The sequence below is a fragment of the Poecile atricapillus genome, chromosome W (assembly GCF_030490865.1).
Source record: "Poecile atricapillus isolate bPoeAtr1 chromosome W, bPoeAtr1.hap1, whole genome shotgun sequence".
Lineage (NCBI taxonomy): Eukaryota > Metazoa > Chordata > Aves > Passeriformes > Paridae > Poecile > Poecile atricapillus.
This window is the reverse complement of record NC_081288.1, coordinates 48,125,940-48,147,594: the sequence shown is the minus strand read 5'-3', so window position 1 is coordinate 48,147,594 and position 21,655 is coordinate 48,125,940. Positions and strand designations below refer to the sequence as shown.

The 21,655-nt window shown below is 39.9% G+C and overlaps 1 protein-coding gene across 2 annotated transcripts in view; it reads left to right on the top strand.

Moving 5' to 3' along the window:
* LOC131591912 (PDZ domain-containing RING finger protein 4-like) overlaps positions 1 to 18,341 on the top strand; it is a 240,161-nt gene extending 221,820 nt beyond the window's left edge. For both annotated transcript variants that reach the window (XM_058863029.1, XM_058863030.1), the window contains 5 exons: positions 2,050 to 2,148; positions 4,278 to 4,340; positions 7,768 to 7,869; positions 11,274 to 11,390; positions 16,815 to 18,341. In XM_058863029.1, the coding sequence (XP_058719012.1) occupies positions 2,050 to 2,148; positions 4,278 to 4,340; positions 7,768 to 7,869; positions 11,274 to 11,390; positions 16,815 to 18,341 (1,908 nt within the window). The remainder of the gene's footprint in view (positions 1 to 2,049; positions 2,149 to 4,277; positions 4,341 to 7,767; positions 7,870 to 11,273; positions 11,391 to 16,814) is intronic.
* Positions 18,342 to 21,655: the final 3,314 nt, after the last annotated feature.

Sequence of the window (21,655 nt, the reverse complement as noted above, 5' to 3'; positions counted from 1 at the left end):
ACACACGGGATGATGCCTGTAGGCTCATCCTCATTTTCCTTTGCTTTTTCAGGTCCTAAACGTTTTTGGGGTTTTTTTTCTGCTCATTGAGCCAGCACACTAAGAGAATTTGGTTTGCAGCCTGAAACATTGGTACAGTATTGTAGTAACATTTTGAGTCAAATCATCCACGAGAATTTCAAGGTCATTCGCATCTGAAGGAATTGTTTTCAGAGCAGTCTTGGGGCCCCTGTCCAGCCTCAGCTTGGGCATACAGGAGGCTGTGCCAGCAGGAAAGTGAAAGTTAATGGATTTCAGCTTGTGCACAGCTCCCTATTTGCCTTGATTTAAAGTCCCAGTTTTGGTCCTTTATGGTGTATTTAGGTTTCCTTATAGGCCTCCAAGGGACCACAAACTTCTTTATTCCTTAAAAGTATACCTTGTTGCTGTAATTGAAGCCATTTTGTTACTGTAATTTCTCCCTAATATTACAGTTCTAGTCAAGTGGTCTTTCCCTCTGGAGGCATCAATTACTACAGGTTTTGAATAGGCCTCCCTCCAGTACATATCCTTTTGCTTCCAATGCCAAAATCAGGTCACTGTGATTCTCTTCCCAAATAAAACATACTTCTGTGTTTCTTCTTTCAAACCCAATGTGTAATCTGTACAGTTGAATAATTCCACTCTTTGCCACCTTACATAAAACTCCCGCCATGTCTAAGAAAAACTGAAGAATACTACTGGTTTCATGAGTTTTTTTCTCTATTTTCTTTGTTTCAATGAGGACATTGAATGTCCAGAGTCCAGGGAGAAGCTTGTAGGACTTGTGCAGGTCGTGAACTTGTATGGATTTGAATTCTTGTGTGGGAGTAGGGGAGCAAGCCATAGCAGTGCACTTTGTGAAAGATGTTCAGCTGAAATGGAAACATCACAAGGCTTGTTGGCTAACCCATCTGTGTGAAGTACAGGTTTTTCTGTAAGCTGGGGTATTTTGGCACCTGGGCTCAACAACTTGCTGGACTCAGTGAGTCCTCACTGCTGTGCATCCTGTGCCTGTTTGTGGATTAGTCTGCATGACATGTCATGAGATGGGAATCGGGGGGAACAAGCTCTGAATCACAGAGAACTGTATCTGAGAACTGAAGCAAAGGTTGGTCTCTCTCCTTTTTTTGCATAGCCACAGAAGCAGAAGAAGTCCAACCTGAAGACTCTCTTTACATACAGATACCAACTAAAGTTTCCTACTTGCAACCAAGCTAATACTCTGTGTTATTGGGTTCTCCTGCTTTATTACAATTATTTATTTCACAATGCTCAAGTCCAGTTTTGCATTTTTGTGAAGGGCTCCCCTTTGAAACCCTAAAGATGTTTAACTCAGATGGGTGTATGTAGTAGTTACCACTCTACCATCTGCCCAAAAACTTTCACTTTTCATGAGATGCCACCGCTGGGACATCTGGCACTAAAAATATACTTTCTGCATCATCTCACAACTGAGGAAGATGCCACAGCTGTTTAGCTCCACAGGAGATTCCTTGAAGTATCTTTCTGTTATCTAACAGCTTCTGCAATGAAGCACCACTACACTGGCCAGGGAAGGAATGATGCCATTAATGGAAGCATGTATTTCTGCTTTGTGGCTTGGATTGCTGTCAGAAGGGAGTGGCACTTGTGTGATGGATTGATTGATGGTAGCCAGACTGTCTTACAGGCTATTAATCAGCTGGTGTAATGCGACTAGGAGGACTATGTAATCTACTGTAAGTCAGCTTCTATTACCCAAAAGTCAAAGATCTGAAAAATTGATGCACAGCTGTATTTCTCAAAGTTTGGTGTGTCTTACTGAACAGTTTCTGTGTAGCTTGAACCTTCAATATACTGGGATTTCCTTCTTAATTTGCAGAATTATTTCCCCCTTAAAGATCCACCCATAACATTGTGTCTCAAGATTGAGCAGGATTAATAGGTCATACAGCATGATTATCTCAGCAGCTTGGTGCCCCCTTGTGCTGTGCAGCTTTTCCCACCCTTGGCAAGAGCCACTACAAAAGCCTGTATATTTTCTTGTAGGAGGTGGAGCTGTGCCGCATTGGCAGCCAGGAGAAGCTGGGGCTGACTGTCTGTTACAGAACTGATGATGAGGAGGACACGGGGATCTATGTCAGTGAGGTAAGGACGTGACACTGGGGAGGAGTCTGGGAGATGTTCATGTTCATGTGCCAGGGAATGAACGTGCAAGTGCTCTTAGACAGGAGTGCAGAAGTGCTGGCCATCAACCAGCTCATGCCACTCTCAAGTCATTCGGATTATCAGTTCAAATCATGTTGCTCATGTAATTATTAGAGTAATTATTACTAGTGGGTTTCTTTGCTTTTAACTGCAATGTTGTTAGTAAAGCAAAAAGCAGTATGAGAATGGTCTGAATTTTGAAAGAAATGTGCCCTTATGATGGAGATCAGGCAGAGCTTATGGGAAGTGCCTTCTCCACAACCCTGCTTGCATTCTCCCTCTGCCACAGCCTCAATAATGCTAACAGTGGCAATCATTATTGTATTATTTTTGTGTTTGTTACAGTTGTGGTAGACACAGACATACCACAGATGGGTGGAGAGAGTATCTTGAGAGCTTAATATGTTGGAAAACCAAAATATAGAATTCTAAATACTGATGTGGGATGAATCCTCAGGTTTTCACTGGCTTCACTCAGAAAACATGCCCCAGCACAGATTGTTAACATTTCACAAGGTCAGTCCGCAAGACTTCCAAGAACACCATCTCTCTTTGAGTCTCCAGTAATTCAAAGAGAGGTTTCTTTCTGGGTAAAACAGAACTCCTCTGAGTCCAAGGTCACTGCTGATTATTCTACATGAACTGTGATTCCAATTGGTCAGTTTTTTTGACATGTTGAACCAAATTTTGGCATTAAATTTCTTCACTAAAGGGCTAGTTTGTTCCTGAAACAAGACTGTCCAGGGGTGTGGTCACAGCACCAAGCCTGCCAGATTAAAGGAGCAGCTAGACAAAGCTTTTAGTCATATGATTTTGTTTTAAGTAATCCTGTGAGGAGCAGGCTGTTGGACTTAATGGGATCCTTATGGGTCCATTCCAACTTGAGATTCTGTGATTCTAAATTCTTAGTGAAGGTCATGGGTGGAGAGGTTCAGAAAGGACAGAATTCTCTTATGTATCAGTAAATAGGACAAAGGCAAGATTGCACATAAAGAGGCTTGTTAATGTTAAGCTGAAAAGCATAGCCTTGGAGCAAGAATGATGAATTAATATAAATTACCTAAGAATATATCTCCCACCAGTTGGAAGCTGTGCTATTAAAGTCTGTTTCTGAGGACAAAGAAAGTTCAGGAATCTCTTAATGTGTTCCAGGATTGTATCTGAAATGTTCTGTTTATCCTACATGATAAAATTTTCTCAGAACTTTGAAAGTAAATGTATTGATATTATCTTTGTACTTGATTAAGGACTTCAGGTTAATTGTTTTTTTCTATGACAATGCCCCAAAAGAAAATAATACCTACAGATGTAGAGGATTTAGTCTGCAAACTAAATGCTCAACTCAAATTTTTGGTTTGAAAAAAGAATGTATGTCATGATGAGGCAAAATAAATGATTTAAGATAATCATCAAGTGAAAGGTGATAGATTGAATTGTCCTCTAACAAACAGTTGGTCATTGTTTAGGGGTGAGATGTAGTGCCTTTGATAAACTATCACTGGAGCCCTAAATATCTTTTTAGGTTAAACTAACTTAAAATTAACTGGTTCAGATTAGGAATGATTTACAGGACCTGTGAGTGATCTATACAATATGTGTCCTTAGGGTTTTTTTATGTTTCCTTGTGAACAGATTGATTACTAAGATAATAATTTAATGCTAAATGTTTCCATGGAAGAAAAAGAATCGTGCCCAAAGACAGGCTCATTTGTATAGAGGTATCAGCTGCTGCAGAAACTTCTCAGTCCACAGTGAACTTCCAGAGAAAAGGGTGCCTGTCATTAATTTTTAATGCTCTGACAGCTGAAAGTCAATGCCTGACAGTGGCATAGGAAAGTATTAATTTGAAAATCATATGCTCCCAGCCTTTTCTGTCTTAAGGCTTTTATTTGAAACAAGCTCATATGATCATTTAAAAAACTGTGTAGTTTTTGTTACTCTAAAGGAAACTTCAGATTGCTTCTGTACTGTGTAAAAATGTTACTTTTTCAACTCTTGAAATTGTGAATCTGTTATAATCTCCCGTTAAAAGCTTTTCATGTTCAGTTGCTGGTTATTGTCCTGTGCAGGTTGATCCAAACAGCATTGCTGCCAGAGATGGACGGATCCGTGAAGGAGACCGCATTCTGCAAGTATGTGACAATAGACTCTTCCTTAAACTCTTTCCTCAGACAAACATGCAGTGCCATCTTCTCTGTGGACTGTTAATGAGGGAAGATAGTTCTCTTTGTTACTGTGATCGATGAGAAAATCCATGTCTGTCTGTTTTTTAACACAATAGCTGGGAGCTAGAGTGCGTGTACTGAAAAATGAGACTGACAATCTCGTTCTGGCTCATGCACTTACGTCCCATGTCTTTTTTTCCATATTTATTAGAAAATCTCATTTCCACTATGTTCATCTCAGTGTCAAATTCTAAACAGGATCCTGAAGACATAAATATAAGTGTCAGAGACGTGCTGATCATTCACCAATTGCATAAATTTGGGTAAAACTCATTTATGCTAAGCATAGGAAATAGGAGTTTTCGCACAAAAAAATGTGTTGTCTGGAGAAGGATGATCTTGAACATACTTAAGGAGGGGGTTCATTAGGTTTTTGTTAATATTTTCTTTCTTCCCCCAATAATACATTGCTTTTCTGAATTCTTTTCTAATCTACTGCCTTGTTTTGTTTTTTCCTCCTTTTGTTTCTGTTGATCCACTTGCTTAAAGACCTACCCCAAAGATACAGCATAGGTGGGTGCAGGTGGCTGGCTGCTGCACAGGGCAGTGTACCTGTACAGAGAGGGAAAGAGAGAGAATGGCAGTGGGTTTCCTTTTCCAAGCAGCAATGGGTAGTGCATTTTTCACCTAGTGCAAAATCATTAAACAGCTACCAAAAATCACTTGACTGGAAATTTTTTGTGATATTGTAGCATTTTAATTCTGGTTCCAAGTTGATTTGCCTTGCTTTTTTTCACTGAAGCCCCTGAAGGAACTCTTGGTGATGACAGGTTGGTTTTCTGTAACATGTTCCATAATTGCATTTCATTAATTTAAGCAGATGAGCTTTCAGGTTTTCACAAGATCAGTCTGTTCCTTCCTTCCAATCTTTTCATTTCTTCAGGAAATATCTTTGCTGAAACGTGTGTCTCTTATCATGGCACAGCTTAAATCAGCTTTGGGAGTCTAGCTACACAACAGTGTCTATTAGCTGGCTTACCAAAGTGGTCCATTTTCTAGAGAGGAAATAATAAATTAGATTTTAATGTCAGGGCTCACTTGGGGGCTGCTGGTTTTTTTTCTCTGTGTGGCTGGGTTTGTAAAAGCATTCATAGGATGATGTTCTCCACCAGAAAGCACGAGATGCTAGAGTGTGAGGGCAGTGATGTCCTTGGCAGGACTTGGGGTGAAAGGATCATTCCACAGGCTGCATGTAGGGGAGGAAAAGTTAGGACGCTGCTTTCCATGTCTTTGTGTGAAATACCTACTGAAGGAATAAGAGTATTTCTAACTTTCAAAAATCAGAAAAGCACCCCTTTTAATTCAGCTAGGTAGAAACAACTTTCCATTCCTACTCTACGTGTGTCAAAATGAGGAAAGAGAGAGTAGGTCCATTTTCCACTCCTTTCCTCATTTTGTAAAATTTCTGAGTGGACAGCCAACAGCAGTTCAGGAAAATGTTCTCCAGATCCTAATGAAATTCAATTCATTTCAATTTTGAGTAAAGACGCCAGGAGAGAGAAAACATAGATAATTCTGCCATCCTCTTGTGGACTGGAGCATTACTTTAATGTCAGTGCTGATATATAGCTATGAATTTGATCATTAAAGTTAATACCTGGAGAGTTATGTGGGGTTTACTTTCATATCTGAAAACACATTGACCCTCTATCTCCTCTTATTGATGAGATAGCTCAGAGAAATAGAAGGTGATGGTGCCATTATGGGGGGATTACAGTGAGGCTGGGAGAGATACAGATCCTTGAGCACAGGGGTGATTTCTTTGGGTGGCAGGTGGCATTGGTTAAGGCATGGGGGAATGCCCATATGTATTCCTCACAAAATGACAGCTGGTTTCCTCTCGTTTTTGAGGCTATAACTGCCCCCTTTTCATTCTCAGAAACCACCAGCCTTCACAGTCTAAGCATCTGAAAACTGCCTGAGTACTTTATATGAAATGCTACAACATCAAGGGAAAGTTTTAGGAAGGCAGTCCTAGTGGTTGTTGCCTAAACTTCTGCTATTTTCAGCTGTGAACCTCCAGGCTAAGCACAGTCCATGGGGCAGGCTGAAGTCCTGCTCTTTCCCTATGACAGTGCAGCTGGGATGGGGTGGCCAGCTTCAGGTGGTGTGGGGCCAGCCCAGTCACCTCTGCTGGGGTCCAGGGCGAGCAGGAGTTACTGGAGCAGCCACCATGTCTGAGGATGTTTTGTACGGGCTGGAAATCTGCTCCTGTGGCTGCATCTCTGCTTTTCAGGCTAGGGCAGCTCTGTGTTACCTGGTCTCCCACAGACCATGGCTATCCCATCATGTAAGCTTTGAAGGGTCTCAGGCTTTTCACTCACTGCCTGTTAGGTGATTTGGGGTTTTCTTTAATCTGATTTAAAGCTGTGTTTTTGAATCAGGGCTTTCAGGACAAACATGTACAAAAAGGCAACTTCCTCTTTGATTTTCAACTACAAGTTCCTACTACTTTGAAATGGAACCATTAGAAGATTATTTTTCAAAAAAAAAATATTATTTCTACCATCCAGTTTTGTTCTCACTCTTTTTGAAATAGAGCGAATTTTGGAGGTTTTGATACCACAGTGAGAGTAATCCACTTCTTGTGCTGTGAATTGGACAAAACTGAATTCATAGGGGCAATAAGATTTCTATTTTATTCCCTCATAAATGGTTTCTGGACAATGAAAATTGTGCTTATTACCATGTAGTCATGGATGTCGTTGTTTTTATGGGGTTACAGAGTAGGAGAAAGGTAGCAAAAAAAGACGAGTTTCATTGAAGAACCGCTTTTATTTTGATTATCCCCTTGTAAGAGGGATACATATGTTTTGTGTGGTACTAAGCCGTCCGCACAAATATGAAATGATTAAATGGAGCAGCAACAAGCAGTGGCCTCAAAGTATTGCCTGGTGAGAGATAATACTGTAGCTCTCTAATTGGCTCTCTACCAGCATTCAGTGTGACTGATTTCAGCTGTAGCATTACCAGTCTTCTTCCACCAGCACTATTATCTCAGAGTGACACTTCCATTACTCTGAACGGAGAAAGATGAACGTCACCTGTCAGGGGCTGGTTAATTGTGTTGCTAGATGTATGTTACCAGGGCGCAGGTTGGACATTTATGAACATAACTGCTTCCTCTGATGTCCACCATCCTTCAACGATCAATACAGCTCTTACAGTAAGCGCATAATTGAGTGAAGGCACTTACCACTGCGGGGCTGAAGATGAGCCCGTTGCGCAATTTTCATTGTCCATACATTCAGCACAAATGAGCTGATATCTGCCCCTTATTGTGTGTTGCTTTGCGGAAATAGAAACTAATGTGCCACTTTCATTTGTTTCCTAGATAAATGGCCAAGATGTCCAGAACAGGGAAGAGGCAGTGGCGTTGCTCTCCAGCGAAGAATGCCGGAAAATTGTGTTGCTGGTGGCGAGGCCAGAGATGCAGGTTAGACTAAGCAGAGGCACTGAGCCAGAACCTGGGTTATACCATGCATTCACTGTCACTGTAAGTAATGAACTGCCAAGAAATAGGAATGCCAAAGTTACTGGCAAAAGGAGCAAACAGTTAACTGCAGAGCTCTGCCCTTTTTTATCCAACAAAGAAAATATTGCTAGGGAATGTTTTCCCCAAACTGAACAAGTTCTTTTCCAGCAGAGTGAACAGGCAGATAAATAAAGCTGGCAGCACCAATATGATATTAGTAAAATATGAAGTAGAACTTGAAAACTATGCATTACTCATTAGATGATTCTGGTTTGTTCAGGAGATAAATTTCCCATACTTAACGTTTATCAATTTTATCTTTTATATGAAGTTTATAATTTATATGAACTTACACAAAGTGGTAGCTTGTCATTGGTGAGAGGTTGCTTTATGCTATGTGGTTATAAACAGGCATGTAAACGATTAATGTATGTATCAATTATGGGACTTTCACTACTTTATCATTCAGTAAATAGAAATCTAATTGTTTTAGCAGCACCCTGGTCACAAATATGAGCTTGCATCTTGGGAGGTGCATTTTCAAAAGCTTTTAGAAACATTTTTATGGTTTTAAAAATAAAATTATGCCAATGCCAAGAATCTTGCTATGCCAAGAATTTTTAATATCATTGCAGGGGACAGATGTTAGATTGATTATCAGAGAAAGAAGAGGTAGAGTGGTAGAAGACTACTGTTTTTACATCCCTTTATATTCTATTTGTAGGCCTTTGCAATGCAAAAGGACATTATATTGTCACTGTTCTCTCTATCTGCCAACAATTCAGACTTAGTTAAGTTGCCATTTGTCTCTCATGATACTGTTCTGATATTTTCAGTCTCACTAGCTGCATATTCTGTATAAATTAAATTAAGTAAGTGTATTTCAGTGCCACTTGGAATCTATACTTGAATACTGTAGTTATAAAAGAGTCACAATTTCAGCATTCATATCCTTTATGTTTTTCAGGAAGCTAAACAATTCTTATAAAACCAGTGACAAAGTACAGCACAAATTGGTGTGCCTCACTTTCTACTGCAAAATTGTAGTCCTCAATTGCTGAAATTTTGAAAAAGATTTTTCTATATTATTCCAACTGTTTTTCATTAGGATTCTGTTTTTCACTGGGGAATAGAAACTCACCCAGTTATAAAATACGTGACCAGAGAAAGTTCAGTCTCTGTATTTGTTTAGACTGGTCAACATGAAAAAAGGAGGAGTCAATATTATAAGATTAGTATGAGATAAGGAATTACTTATATACCATATGTAACCATTGTATACCATTGTATACCAATGTAATTTCACACATGAATATTCCTTACAATTAATAAGTGTAGTTTGGTTTATGTTTGGGTCTTTGGTGCTTGATTTCTTTGTTTAGTTTATGTGTTTTAAGAACATACTCATACAAAACTGATGAAAAAGCCAGAGTAGGTCAGAGATCAGGCTGTTAGCTGGTTTCTGTTAGTTGTGTTGCTTTGACTTGGTAAAAAACAGCAGGATTAAACAGGCTTTCATTTTTAGATAGAAAATGGTAATGGCAGTATTACAACCTTGAAGGGTGACTGCTGAGCACATTCCCTCAGTAACAGGGAATAAAACCCCTCTGACAACGTATTTGTGCAGTGAATAATGAAGTTTTGAACTAGAGCACCAGAGGAGCACACCACACACGTGCATTCTCGTGTGTGAATGTAGTGTATAGTGCACATGCATGCTAAGGCACATATTAGCTTTCTTTTAAAAGCTGTAACATAACATAAGCACTCTCATTAGTCATATGCTGGGTCTGGCACAATCAAATCAGCAGATTTGCCCAAGTGAGATTCATGTTTCATCCTCCAAATTTGTTAATCTCTGCAATTTCCTCCCATGAGGTGAATTAAACTGTGTCCTTTACAGTAGAGGAAGGCTGTGCTCATGCTTTCCTTGGGAAAAAATAAGTAAACAAGACAAGTAAACAAAACTACCAGATGTTTCATAGAGTGATTTGAAAGTCCCCTTAAGGACAAACATAAAATTATATGTCCTCTAGGAAAAAAGTCTCCTCCTAATCCAAACCATAGGTGGCTGTCTTTATCAGCGGAAATGAAGGGCTTATTGTGTACTTTACAAGAGGAAAGAATTTGTTGACATGGGCAAAACCACATCAAAGTTTGTTAACAAAACAGTGATGTTCTGCCAGTATTCCATTAGAAGTACTGCACAGCATCAGTCACTCCTTGTGTAGCTTTGAAGTACTAATACTACTACTGGTTTGGTGTAACTTTTCTTACTGACATCTGTGACCAGACATGTCCTGGCTACAAGACAATAGTAATTCTGCTCTAGGTGTTGGCCTGTGCTATATTATTTTTGCTGTCTTGGGACATGAGTGCTTGGTAGTCTTGTAATTGTTTTATGCTGAGGCTTTTCCTTTTAGCATGATTTTGTCACCATTTGGTTCCTTCATCAATGTCGAAACAATAACTGTTTTCTTCTGCTATAATCCTATCATTATAGCCAAGAGGGCAACTGACCAGTATGTTTCTTTTTGATGCAGTGTGCCATCTGGCAAGGGATTGAAGGTACAAAGGGTGCATGCCATGTGCACACATGAGCGTAATGAACAAAATGGGAACAGTGTTTTAAGCCAGGGTGCCTGTTTTATGAGTTTCAAAAGGTGTGAAGGGTGTGAAATGGGTTCAAGAGACATGTACTTGACAGAAGACATAGCATCCCCTCCTGTCCTTTTGCAACACTGTGTTCACCAAATGTCAATGTACTATTTTACGCTTGGGGAGAAAAAAACAAGCAAACAGATCAGCCTTGTTTCCAGACACACCGGGAAAACAAAAATTGCCTCCCTTCAAGTCACCTCATCTTTCTATCACCCTGTTCTGTTTATTTGTTCACCTGGAAGATCAGTGGGAAGACAGTGATAGAAACGCAGCGTAAGGTTTCCACTGAGGTACTGGCAGCAGGGCTGGAATGGAGGTTGTTAGAGAGAAGAGCCCAGTTGCTTCCGGCCCTATTAGTAACATTGCCATTCTTGCCATGCAGGGTCTCTCAGTGGTAATGAACATGACAGCTTCAGGATGATGCGCTGTGCCTTTCACAATCTTTTGAAAGGAAATAATGTCTGTGCTGTGCAGTCTCCTTCATTATGAGAGAAAATCAGTCATACTGTTTTACGAAAGGATAAAAGACATGAATCCCATCTTTTTATCCTTTTTCTTTTCTATTTTTTTTGAGACATGAACCTGACTTTCTGAAGAGAATCATTAGAATAAAAAGAACTAGTCAAGCATTGCCATTTGGGTTTACTCTATTTTAGCGTGTGTCCTTGCTAACATAAAATAACATACTAATGTATTCTTTGCAGCTGGAGGAAGGGTGGCTGGATGATGAAAGGAACGAATTCTTAGAGGAGCTAAACTTGGAAATGTTGGAAGAGCAACATAATGAAGCGATGCAGTACACAGCCAATGAGGTGGAGCAGGTAGGACCACTACTAAACATATGATTTGAAATTTTTCTAGGTATACTTTTTTATTAATAGAGAATGAAACAGTATGCTGTAAAATGGAGTCAAAGGTTTTGACAGAGTTGTCTCTCCAAATGCTGTGATCTCCAGCATGCTGTATGTAAGGAAAAGGAGAAAAATACATGCTTAGGCCCAGTATGTCAAGTTGACAAACAATTTAAGAGGGTGTGATAAGTACAGATTTCTCCTTTTCTCTGAACTCTCAGAATAATAATATTGCTTTCCTTCATTAATTCTGAAGTGTTTGGGATTTATGATGTTATGCTTCATGTCAGTTTTTATTACCCTGATGCTAATAACACCAAGGTCATGGGCTCAATCCCCATATGGGGGATTGAACTTTAGAGTTGGACTTGATGATCCTTTTGGGATGCTTTCCAACTCAGAATATTCTGTGAATCTGTGAATATCAGTGTAGCACCTAGAGCTCTGAGCTGAGCTAGGTGCCCTGCTTGTTGTACGCTTGCAATGTATGAGCCAGCCTTGCACCAGAGAGCTTGCAAAACAAGATGGAAGAGGTGTTTAAATAAACAACAGGTGTTTTGTTAATGCGCGTATATTTCTCTTACACCGACAGCATACAGCTCAGCATTTGTTTTGTTAATGGAGACAAATAAGCTATCGTTAGCATAGTCCCAGCTTGCTACTATCCTGATTTTACCTGCCCATATGTTCTGTAGGCTGTGTGACTGTGGCAAACATACCATACAATTTCATCAAGGGGTCTTCTCAGTTGTACGTTGTTGTGAAAGGTGTCAGTATCCTGGATCAGATGATCTGCCAGTATGCACACCTGTGTGGAGCCAAAGAAATAAAATTCAGCTTCTCCTGGGTTCTGGATTTATGCAGCTGGAGAGAAACTGTTTTTCCACCCACAGGACTTTGTGACTTACAATTTTTTCACCATCCTGAACTGCTCAGAAAGAGAGCCTGAGGCATTTTTCTTTGAAGTGAAGAGAGGGAGAAAGACTATGAGAGCCTTTTCTTTTCTGGATACCAGGATGCTTCTTTGACTTCAAATGCCTCAATACTTGGTCCACATTGGGGGGGCCTGAATGTGAATTTAGTTTGTTTCCTCCTGACCTCCCCTCCAGCCTTCACACTGGGTCATTGAGTAGATGATAGCTCATAGCAAAGCTCTTCCCTGTACATCAATGAAATATTCATTGGGACAGAGACACGGACAGAATAATTAAGTCAATTATCTGAAATATGATCGATCAGATTACAAATATTTGATCTTATAAGCATTTAATTATTTACGCAACGTGTAATAACTCCAGGGTCGGGGAGCCTTGCAACAGGATTTTTACCAGCCTTTTATTGTGACTCTCCTTTCCTGGCAGTGAGCCAAGCTTCAGCTGCCCAGGTTAAATGTGCAAACTGCTGCATGCTAGCTACTTTCAGCTGAAATATGGCATCTTCTTTATTGTTTTAACCAAAATTTTGTCTTGGATACCAAATTTTTAACTTACTCTTTGCAAACCAATTTCATTTGCATGGTGACATTTTCACACAAACCCCCAGTTCTGGTAGACATTCTTGAACAAGTCTATCTATAAACTCCTACTAGGCACTCACATTACATGTTGGGACCTCTGAAATCACTTTACAATTGTGACCTTCCACCATGAAGTTCTTTTCAAGCTTTGCCTTTTTCACTGAATTTGGGTTGTGGATACTGTTTATTAGTAAACAGAGCTATTCTGTGATGTGCTTTCACAAAACCCATTGCAATTGTTTATTCCCCATTGGATTCTTTTGCCAAGCATATTTTTTTCCCATATTGAAATTTTATATTACTGTAAAAGAACACTACACTGGAAAAAAAATTGTGGTCACTTGTGATCTGTCAGTATCTGACACTGCATTGCTTGAAGTAATTCTAGGACAGCCAGACATTTCTTTGCCTGTCTGTCGAGTAATCGAATCAACCAAATGCAGCTTGGTGTGTAATGGGGCATCAGTAATTTGTGACAGCTACTGTCTCTCTAGACTCTATGTAGTGACTCGTCAAGTCAGAAGACTGGTTCTTTACTCCTTGTTAGGCTGGGAAATCCAGCAGTTTCCTGAGGGGAATCACACCATCCACTGGAGCTATGAAACCACTATCATTGCAGCTGCCAATGGCCAATCTGGGTATCTTCAAGCTCTGTGGCTGGACATGGAGACCAGCCTTGATTTTTGTGAACAAAAACAGAATCCTCTGGCTTCATAATGATCTGTCATCATGAATCTCGAGAGCTGCAGGAATGAATACATTCTCTATCAGAATACCCTTCCATAAAATACAAGTCTGTTTTACAGAATGCCAATTTAACATTTAATGTGAGCTGTCACAAAAAATAATTTGGTACAGTTTATAATAGAGGAATCTAGTAGATAGTCATGTATTTTCTGTATGTTTTTGACCTAGTCTGTAGAATTCAATCAAGAATTGTATCTTCTCTGTATGGAATAGTCCAATATGCCTCAAGGAAAGATGTAATTCTCCATTTTTTATAACTCATTGTGTTCCTTTCCCTTTACAACATCATGGTTCATTGTGCAGCAGAGATAATTTTCAGAAGAATACCATATATTTGCCTGCAGAAATTCTTATTGGTATCATGGAATATATCAAAACCTATTAAGAAGAAGAAAGAATTGGATAAAATAAAATATTCTAGTTCATTCAAAGCTGAAATACAGAGAAAATATCTGGAGGAAAATCCTTTTTTTGAGAAGCCTTTTTTAAAAGACCAGCATTGTTTGCAGAAGAACATTTTCCCTTTTAGTGAACCACTGAGATCAGTTCCAAATTTCCCCCGTGGTTTGAGCATCTCATGGTTAGCCTGGCACTGGAGATTCCTCTGTGACCAGTCTCCCTCTCACTGTCAGACTGACCAGAGATCCCAGCTGTGTTTGTTAGAGCCTTCAGCTGAATCGTACTGCATTCAGACTTTAGCAGCAGTCTGGGCTTTGAGTCCCAATATACACCATAAATTGTAATAGAACAGTGCCTGAATTCCTGCAAGATTAGCCATTTTATAGGCAGGAATTCTTGCTGGAGCTGAAATGCAGAATCTTTTGAGGTTCATTTATTGCTTGATTGTACGCACCGCTGGGTTTACCTTCTCATTATCTGAGTTCTCACAGCAAAGATGAGGCCTAAGGAGCCCTTTGGTATTTCAAACAGAAGTAATTGTAGAAGAGATTGACAGTGTATGTTTGAAAACAAACACACTGTTTGAAATAGATAGTAGATAACACCAGAAAAAGCAACACACTGAAAATTATGGATTCTCTCTTGTTTTTCAGAAGAAATGTAACATGGAATTAGGCTTGTTATCTTTCAAAATAAAATTAAAATTATCTCTTGCTGTAAAAGGCTGCTCAGTCTGTACATGTTTAGGAGCTCTGGCAAGCATGAAATGTCCAGGACAAAAATTCCAGGGGCTACCTTACTTAAGTCATAATGGATTTTTTAATAAAATAAATGTTAAAAACATGCAGTACAATAAATACATGTATTACTTTCCATTTTCTTAATTGACTTAGCTGCAAGTATCCACATACTGGGGAAAAATTTAATGTGATGTGGATGTCTGCTTTAGTTTGAGAAGAATCTGATTGTATAAGCACTTGTTTTTTCCTGAGGAAACACAAAGTCACTGTCTGACATTCAGATGCCTGCATTATAGACACTTATATTTCATCAGATCCTCCTTGTTTGGTCATGTGAATGGAGCCCTGCATTTGGAATAAGCACCCAGATTCCTGACTGTTCTGCAGCACTGCCCTCCTGTTGTCTGGTGGGGCTGTTCTCCCTCCTGTCAGTAGTTAAATACTTTCCAGAGCAGTGAGAAATATGGATTGCACATTGCAGTGGCTGGGGTGAAGTGTAAGCTGGCCAGGTTGGAGTCACTTCTCTGCTGAAAGGTTTGGGGGCAGAGGAGGTCAAGACAAGCTGAAGCAGCTCCAAAGCAGGTGAGAGAACAGAATAGCATATGTAGCAGCCGTCACCTGGAGGAGATGAGCTGGAAGGATATTAATTTAAACCTAAGTCTCCTAGAGGGATCTTTGCAGAATTTTTTAACTGGTTTGCCACAGATGCTGAATTCTCCTGGTGGTGTGTTTCTTTCAATATTTGCTTTATTCCTTTCTTACACTGAATAGGAGGTGGAGGTTTAGTTTTTCTGACACTAGGCCATTTTTTTTTTCTAACATTTGAAGAAATGAAACTAGATGAAGGGTATGTGATCATGAGGTGCACATGAAGAGAGGAGAAGGGATGACATAAGAGACACATTTTCACCCTGTTTACCTGTTTGTCAAAGTAGATAAAAAGGGAATCATGACAGTGGCCTCTTTCAGTTTGTTTCCTTTCACTGGGTGCACTGTACCTTTTTTTCTCTCCTGATTATTACAGTCATTATATATAATTATGCAAATATACCTCTTAAAACAGACATGGTGTTTGGTTGGTACTGTGTGTAGCTAGGTACTTGGTCATATAAATTGCACTCTGCATGATTCCTTGCTTATCTGGTTTGAAAAACAAAGTGTCCGTCTCTTCAAAGAGGTATTATCTCACATTCTATGGAATATAAATATGTTGAGAATATAAATAGGTGAGGTACGAGTGGAGTGCTAATCAGCAGTCAAAAAGCTTGACATTATACCCATGGCAAAGCATTCAGTATTGTTCTGCACTTAGTATTGAAAGACTGTTTTTCTTTTCAAGGACCATAAGCTCTAACAATGGAAAAAAATGAATTTTCAAAAAGAGTTTCCAGGGACAAAGTGGACTGAGGTCCTTGTGAGCAAAATCCGAAATGCACACTTTTCCAAAAAAAGGCTGCTGAACACACGTGTAGGAGAAGGCCATGGAGGGTGTAATGGAGCAAACAAAAGTTCGCTGCTTAAAAAAAGAAACAGTGGTCTTTTTGCACCCTGTTAGCTTGTACTAGTCATTGCTTCCTTGGCTGCTTTCTCTGCTTGAGGTGATACCAGTACAGAAGCTTTCTCTCAAGTTTGAGAAGATTTCAGCTCCACCAGTTTCTGGCCATAATCCAGAATCAAAAACAGCTCACCATCTGGTGATCATTATCTTTAAGCATTGCAAAAACATGGCTTAGCTCGAGAGGGAAATACTTCTTTCCGGACTTCAGAAGCTATGTCACTAGTTCTGTAATTCACTTACTTTGCTCAGTATGGAAACCACAGCATGAATCTCAGAAATGTTTAAAAGCTATGAGCAGTAGGACTGCTGTTTAGTGATCTGTTTTAATTCAGCTTAAATCAGTTCCCAGCTGTTTAAGCAAAACAGAGCTGGAAAATATTCTCCTATAATATGATCTGCATTTGATAATCCTTTTGGTTTACTCGTTTTTTTAGCCAAAGAAACATGAAGAGGAAGATGGCACTACAGATACTGCAACCTCATCATCCAACAATCATGAGAAGGACAGTGGGGTGGGACCTACAGATGAAAGTCTTCGAAATGATGAGAGCTCAGAGCAAGAAAATGCAACCGAGGAGCAGAACAGTGCTACCCTGCAGAGCAAACGGAATTTGGGCCACAGCCAGGATACATTAGGCAGTGTTGAGCTCCAGTGCAATGAAAGCTTTGTGTCTGGGGAATACATTGAATCTGATTTCATAAGGAACCCAGAGGAGGAATGTGAAAGGTTTCGGCAGCTGTTGGAACTGAAGTGCAAGATTCGGAACCATGGGGAGTATGATCTTTATTACTCAAGCAGCATGATAGAATGCAACAGAAGAGAGCAAGATGGAGTGGAGCACGAGCTGCAGCTACTTAACGAGGAACTGAGGAACATTGAACTCGAATGTCAGAATATTATGCAAGCTCACCGGCTCCAAAAGGTGAGAGATCAGTACGGAGACATTTGGGCTTTACATGATGAAAGTTTCAGGAATTATAACACCAGCACAGACTTACAAAGAGGCAAACTGGATGATATCATGGAGCACCCTGAGAAGTCTGACAAGGACAGCTCCAGTGCCTACAACACTGCTGAAAGCTGCAGGAGCACTCCACTGACGGTGGAGCGATCCCCTGATAACTCTCTCCAGAGGGTGATCAGCATAACCAACAGGAAAAACCTGAGGACCACCATTGTTGCTAATCAGTCATCCTCAGGACAGAGCAACAGGGAGACAACCTCAGCCAAAACCAAACCCACTGAGCAAAACAGTGCTGCTGAGAACGCAGTGCTGGCATCAGATAGCAGCAAATTCACAGATCAGGAAAGGCAAGGCAGCGAGCACATTCCCTATTTGTCTCCATATCACAGCTCTTCTTACAGGTACGGGAACATACCTGCTCACGCAAAGCACTATCAAAGCTATATGCAGCTGATCCAGCAGAAGTCTGCTGTGGAGTACGCCCAAAGCCAGCTCAGCCTGGTGAGCATGTGCAAAGACTCACAGAAGTGTGCGGAGCCCAAGATGGAATGGAAAGTGAAAATAAGGAGTGATGGGACGAGGTACATCACAAAGAGACCGGTTAGAGACAGAATCCTGAAGGAACGTGCCTTAAAAATTAAAGAGGAACGCAGTGGGATGACGACAGATGATGATACCATGAGTGAGATGAAGATGGGTCGCTACTGGAGCAAAGAAGAGCGGAAGCAGCATTTGGTGCGAGCTAAGGAGCAGAGGAGGCGGCGGGAGTTCATGATGAGGAGCAGGCTGGAGTGTCTTAAGGAAAGTCCACAGAGTGGCAGCGAGGGCAAAAAAGAAATCAACATTATTGAACTGAGTCACAAAAAGATGATGAAAAAGAGAAACAAGAAAATCTTGGACAACTGGATGACAATACAAGAACTGATGACACATGGTGCTAAATCCCCAGATGGCACAAGAGTGCACAATGCCTTTTTATCAGTTACTACTGTATGAACACAACTTCTAACAGAGAGTATACTACCAGTTTAGGTAGAGTACAATTGCCTCGTTCAATGTGGCATTTTTATATATTTTGTGACTGTTTACAGTTTGATCTTTTTGTAAGCAAAATGACCTGGTATTTTTCATTTGTTTTTCATATAACAGTACCTTCTTTATCTGGCAGCATTTCTTTATCCTGCAATATATTCATATTATTCATTTGTAGAAAAAAATAGAAAAGTAAAGCAAAAAATTTCTTAACCTAACACATATCCTGTAACTTAAGATCTGGATTTATTTCTGTAATTTTGCTTTTTCTACTTTAGTAACAATACAATACCAAACCGAAATGCTTTATACTGTATCCTTGGCTTAACAAGTTTTAAAGTTTTACATCTTAGATTGAATCTGTTCATAAAACATATGCCACATCCCATCATATAGATAAGAATGACATTTTTCCAACTGCATATTTTACAGTACATTTAATCTGTAAATTGTAATTGTATTTGTCCAAGTAAAGTGTAGGTGGGCAATTCTCCTGTGTTATGTAGTGGCATTGGTCTTGTAGCTGGGCAGTATGTGATAATTGTGAAGATGAAAGAGAAATAAATTATTGCTTATCTTTAAGAAAAAAAAAAAAGCCAAGTATTGTTTTATTTAGCTTGAGAATTTGCCTTTAAATATCAGCCATTTCACTGTGCATGGTATTTACAGCATACAGAGATTTCAAGAACAAAGGACACAATTCCATAGGATATTTCTTATGAATTAGCTTTTAATTTAGCAGAACACACAGAATGAGCGTGTCTTTCTGGCTTTTCCTTACCTGCTCTTATTAGTTAATTAAATGATTCACTGATGTATTACTGTGTTGTAAGATGTTAGGTAACTGCCATGGGTCCCCTCCCTGGCTAAGCTTGCGATTTGTTCTCCACATACAAAACATGAATGCAGCATATGCCTAATTTTGAGCCAAATCTCATGCAAGAAAAACTAGCAGTGACATTTTCATAGAACATGAGTTGAGGAAAAACAGAATGAAGAGTAACTAATTGAGTTAAGGGTGTAAAATTTTTGTTGAGGAGCATCCAAGTTATTTAAAAGAGCCTCAGCGGGAGCTGGCTGGAGCTCTGGAGCAATGGCAACTTGTTGTCTGGGTGCTTGATGGACTCCCTGACTCTCCACGCAGCAGAGGCACCTCTGCTGCCACTGGGACACATTCTGAGCTGCTGCTGAAATGACTAGTCTTGGGCAGTCAGTGGGGTTGAAGAGCTGGCTTAAGAGCTCCATTTTTATTGTCCCTGTGCTTGACTCACAGCAGTTCCTAACTGATTGTAGTGCTTTCCATAGCACAATTAGGTGCTGAAGTCACTTGACATCAGGCTTTAAAAGATATGATTAAAGTTGCATAAGGGCACATTATGGTATATCCAAACTACCTGATTCTGGGAATCATTCATTTGTTTTTTAACCACTTTTGGCATTAGCTGACATCGGCAGCGCTCTTTGCATCTCCAGGCTTGTAAATACCATAAGAACACTGCTCTCAGAGTGCTTAGGAAAATTATGCCACTGATAGTTCACAGTTTAATAATCAGAAAATTCTTTCTTCAGGACTCAGAGAGACATCATGCTAAGTCCTCACCAAATGTACATCTATTCAGGCTTAATGAAAACCACCTTGACTGTTTTCTGTTAAATTAGAAAAAGTGTGGAGTCTCTGACCAGAAAGGATCATGGTGTCATAGAGTATTGCTTCAAGGAGCTGATACCAGATTGTCTTTCCATCTGAGCCTAGGAATTGTCTCTGAACAACCTAAGTCACCTAAGAAAGTACGCATTCTTCTGGAGACATCACAGCACAGAGGTTTGTCTGTTTCCCTTATTGCATTCCAGTAATCACACTTAAATACAGGTCTCCTTCCTAATCTGAGTTCAACTGCTATCAGCTCAAGACAATGGCTACTGTTATGCCTTTCCCTTAGATACAGCACTTATTGATTTTTTCCCATTACTAAATCATGACTCAGAGCTCCCATCAAGCTAGTGTGACACTCAAATTCAGAGAACAACATGAATCTTCAGAAAATGTAATATCATTATTTCATCACTGAGAAATAAAAGTAGGAAAATCCATGTCTAATTAGCAAAAAGTCCTGACTGGAGGGTGGTGGGGTGGAGAGTCTAAGTGGAGGGGAGGAGAGAAGCTAAGCAATAGATAATAATTAGAGAAACAAATAAAGAATAAACAATATTTATAGTGTACTAACAGGCTGTAAGTGGAAACATGTCCTTATCTGGGGAGATCTATGGAAATCTAGTAAAACAAAAGAAAAAACCAAGAGGTGATAAAGAGATACTGCTGGTAGCATGTGTGATGTGATTTCTAGCTCAGCACATGCCTGCCAGAGCCCAGCTACCTTTGCCTTTCCTCTTCACCTGCTGAAATATCATGCCCCTACCTAATCCTTAATCTGGGTGGTTTCGAGCAGCCCACAGTTTTCTCTCCTTTTTTCTAAAGTTGTCATTTTCCTTTTTTTCTGGGCAGTTTTGGGGAGAAATACTCATTTTTACCTGATGAAATGCCTTGATCATTCCTGCTAGCATGAAAATAACCACACAGCCCCAGAGCAGGAGGGCTGCGAGGCCGCCCAGGGTGGTGGTGTACAGGGGCTGAATGGCAGGTGAGTGTTTTATTGTCCACTGCTCCACTGGTTTCTCTGCAGGGCAAGACTCAGCATTGCACTCTCTCATTCCAGCACTTTTGTATCAGTGAAATCCAATGCTGACATCCCACATGTGGTTTATTCCTGCACATGTTTTTTTCAAAATGTTGTAATTTTTACTGAAGAAAATAACATTTTAGCACTAAGGCAAATTAAAAGAGAAGGATCAACATTATTTTTATGTTATCATAAATCTTTAAAATCTTGTCTGTTGAGAACTTTTTTTAATATGAAGAAACATAAAACTGCTTTCCAACTGGAACAAGACCAGATCATGTTTAGCAGGATTGCTCTGAGTTAAAGAGCAAAAGTCAGGGAAGAGTAGCTGCATGGATATGTTACCATGGCCACATCACTGCTGGAAAACAAGTTAATGTCCCACTCATCCTTCCCCCAACACTGGTACCCAGCTGAGACCAGTGGGAGGTAATTTTTCCTATGAAGCCAACAAAATGGCCTTGTAAAAGGATTTGTACCACTTGACAACTGTATTGCCAACTGATTTAGGAGCACAGTTCACCATAAGTAAGGTTAAAATCTGTGGAATCCTTGAATCATCCTCTCGATGTAAGTATCCTAAAAATGAAAAGGGTATGA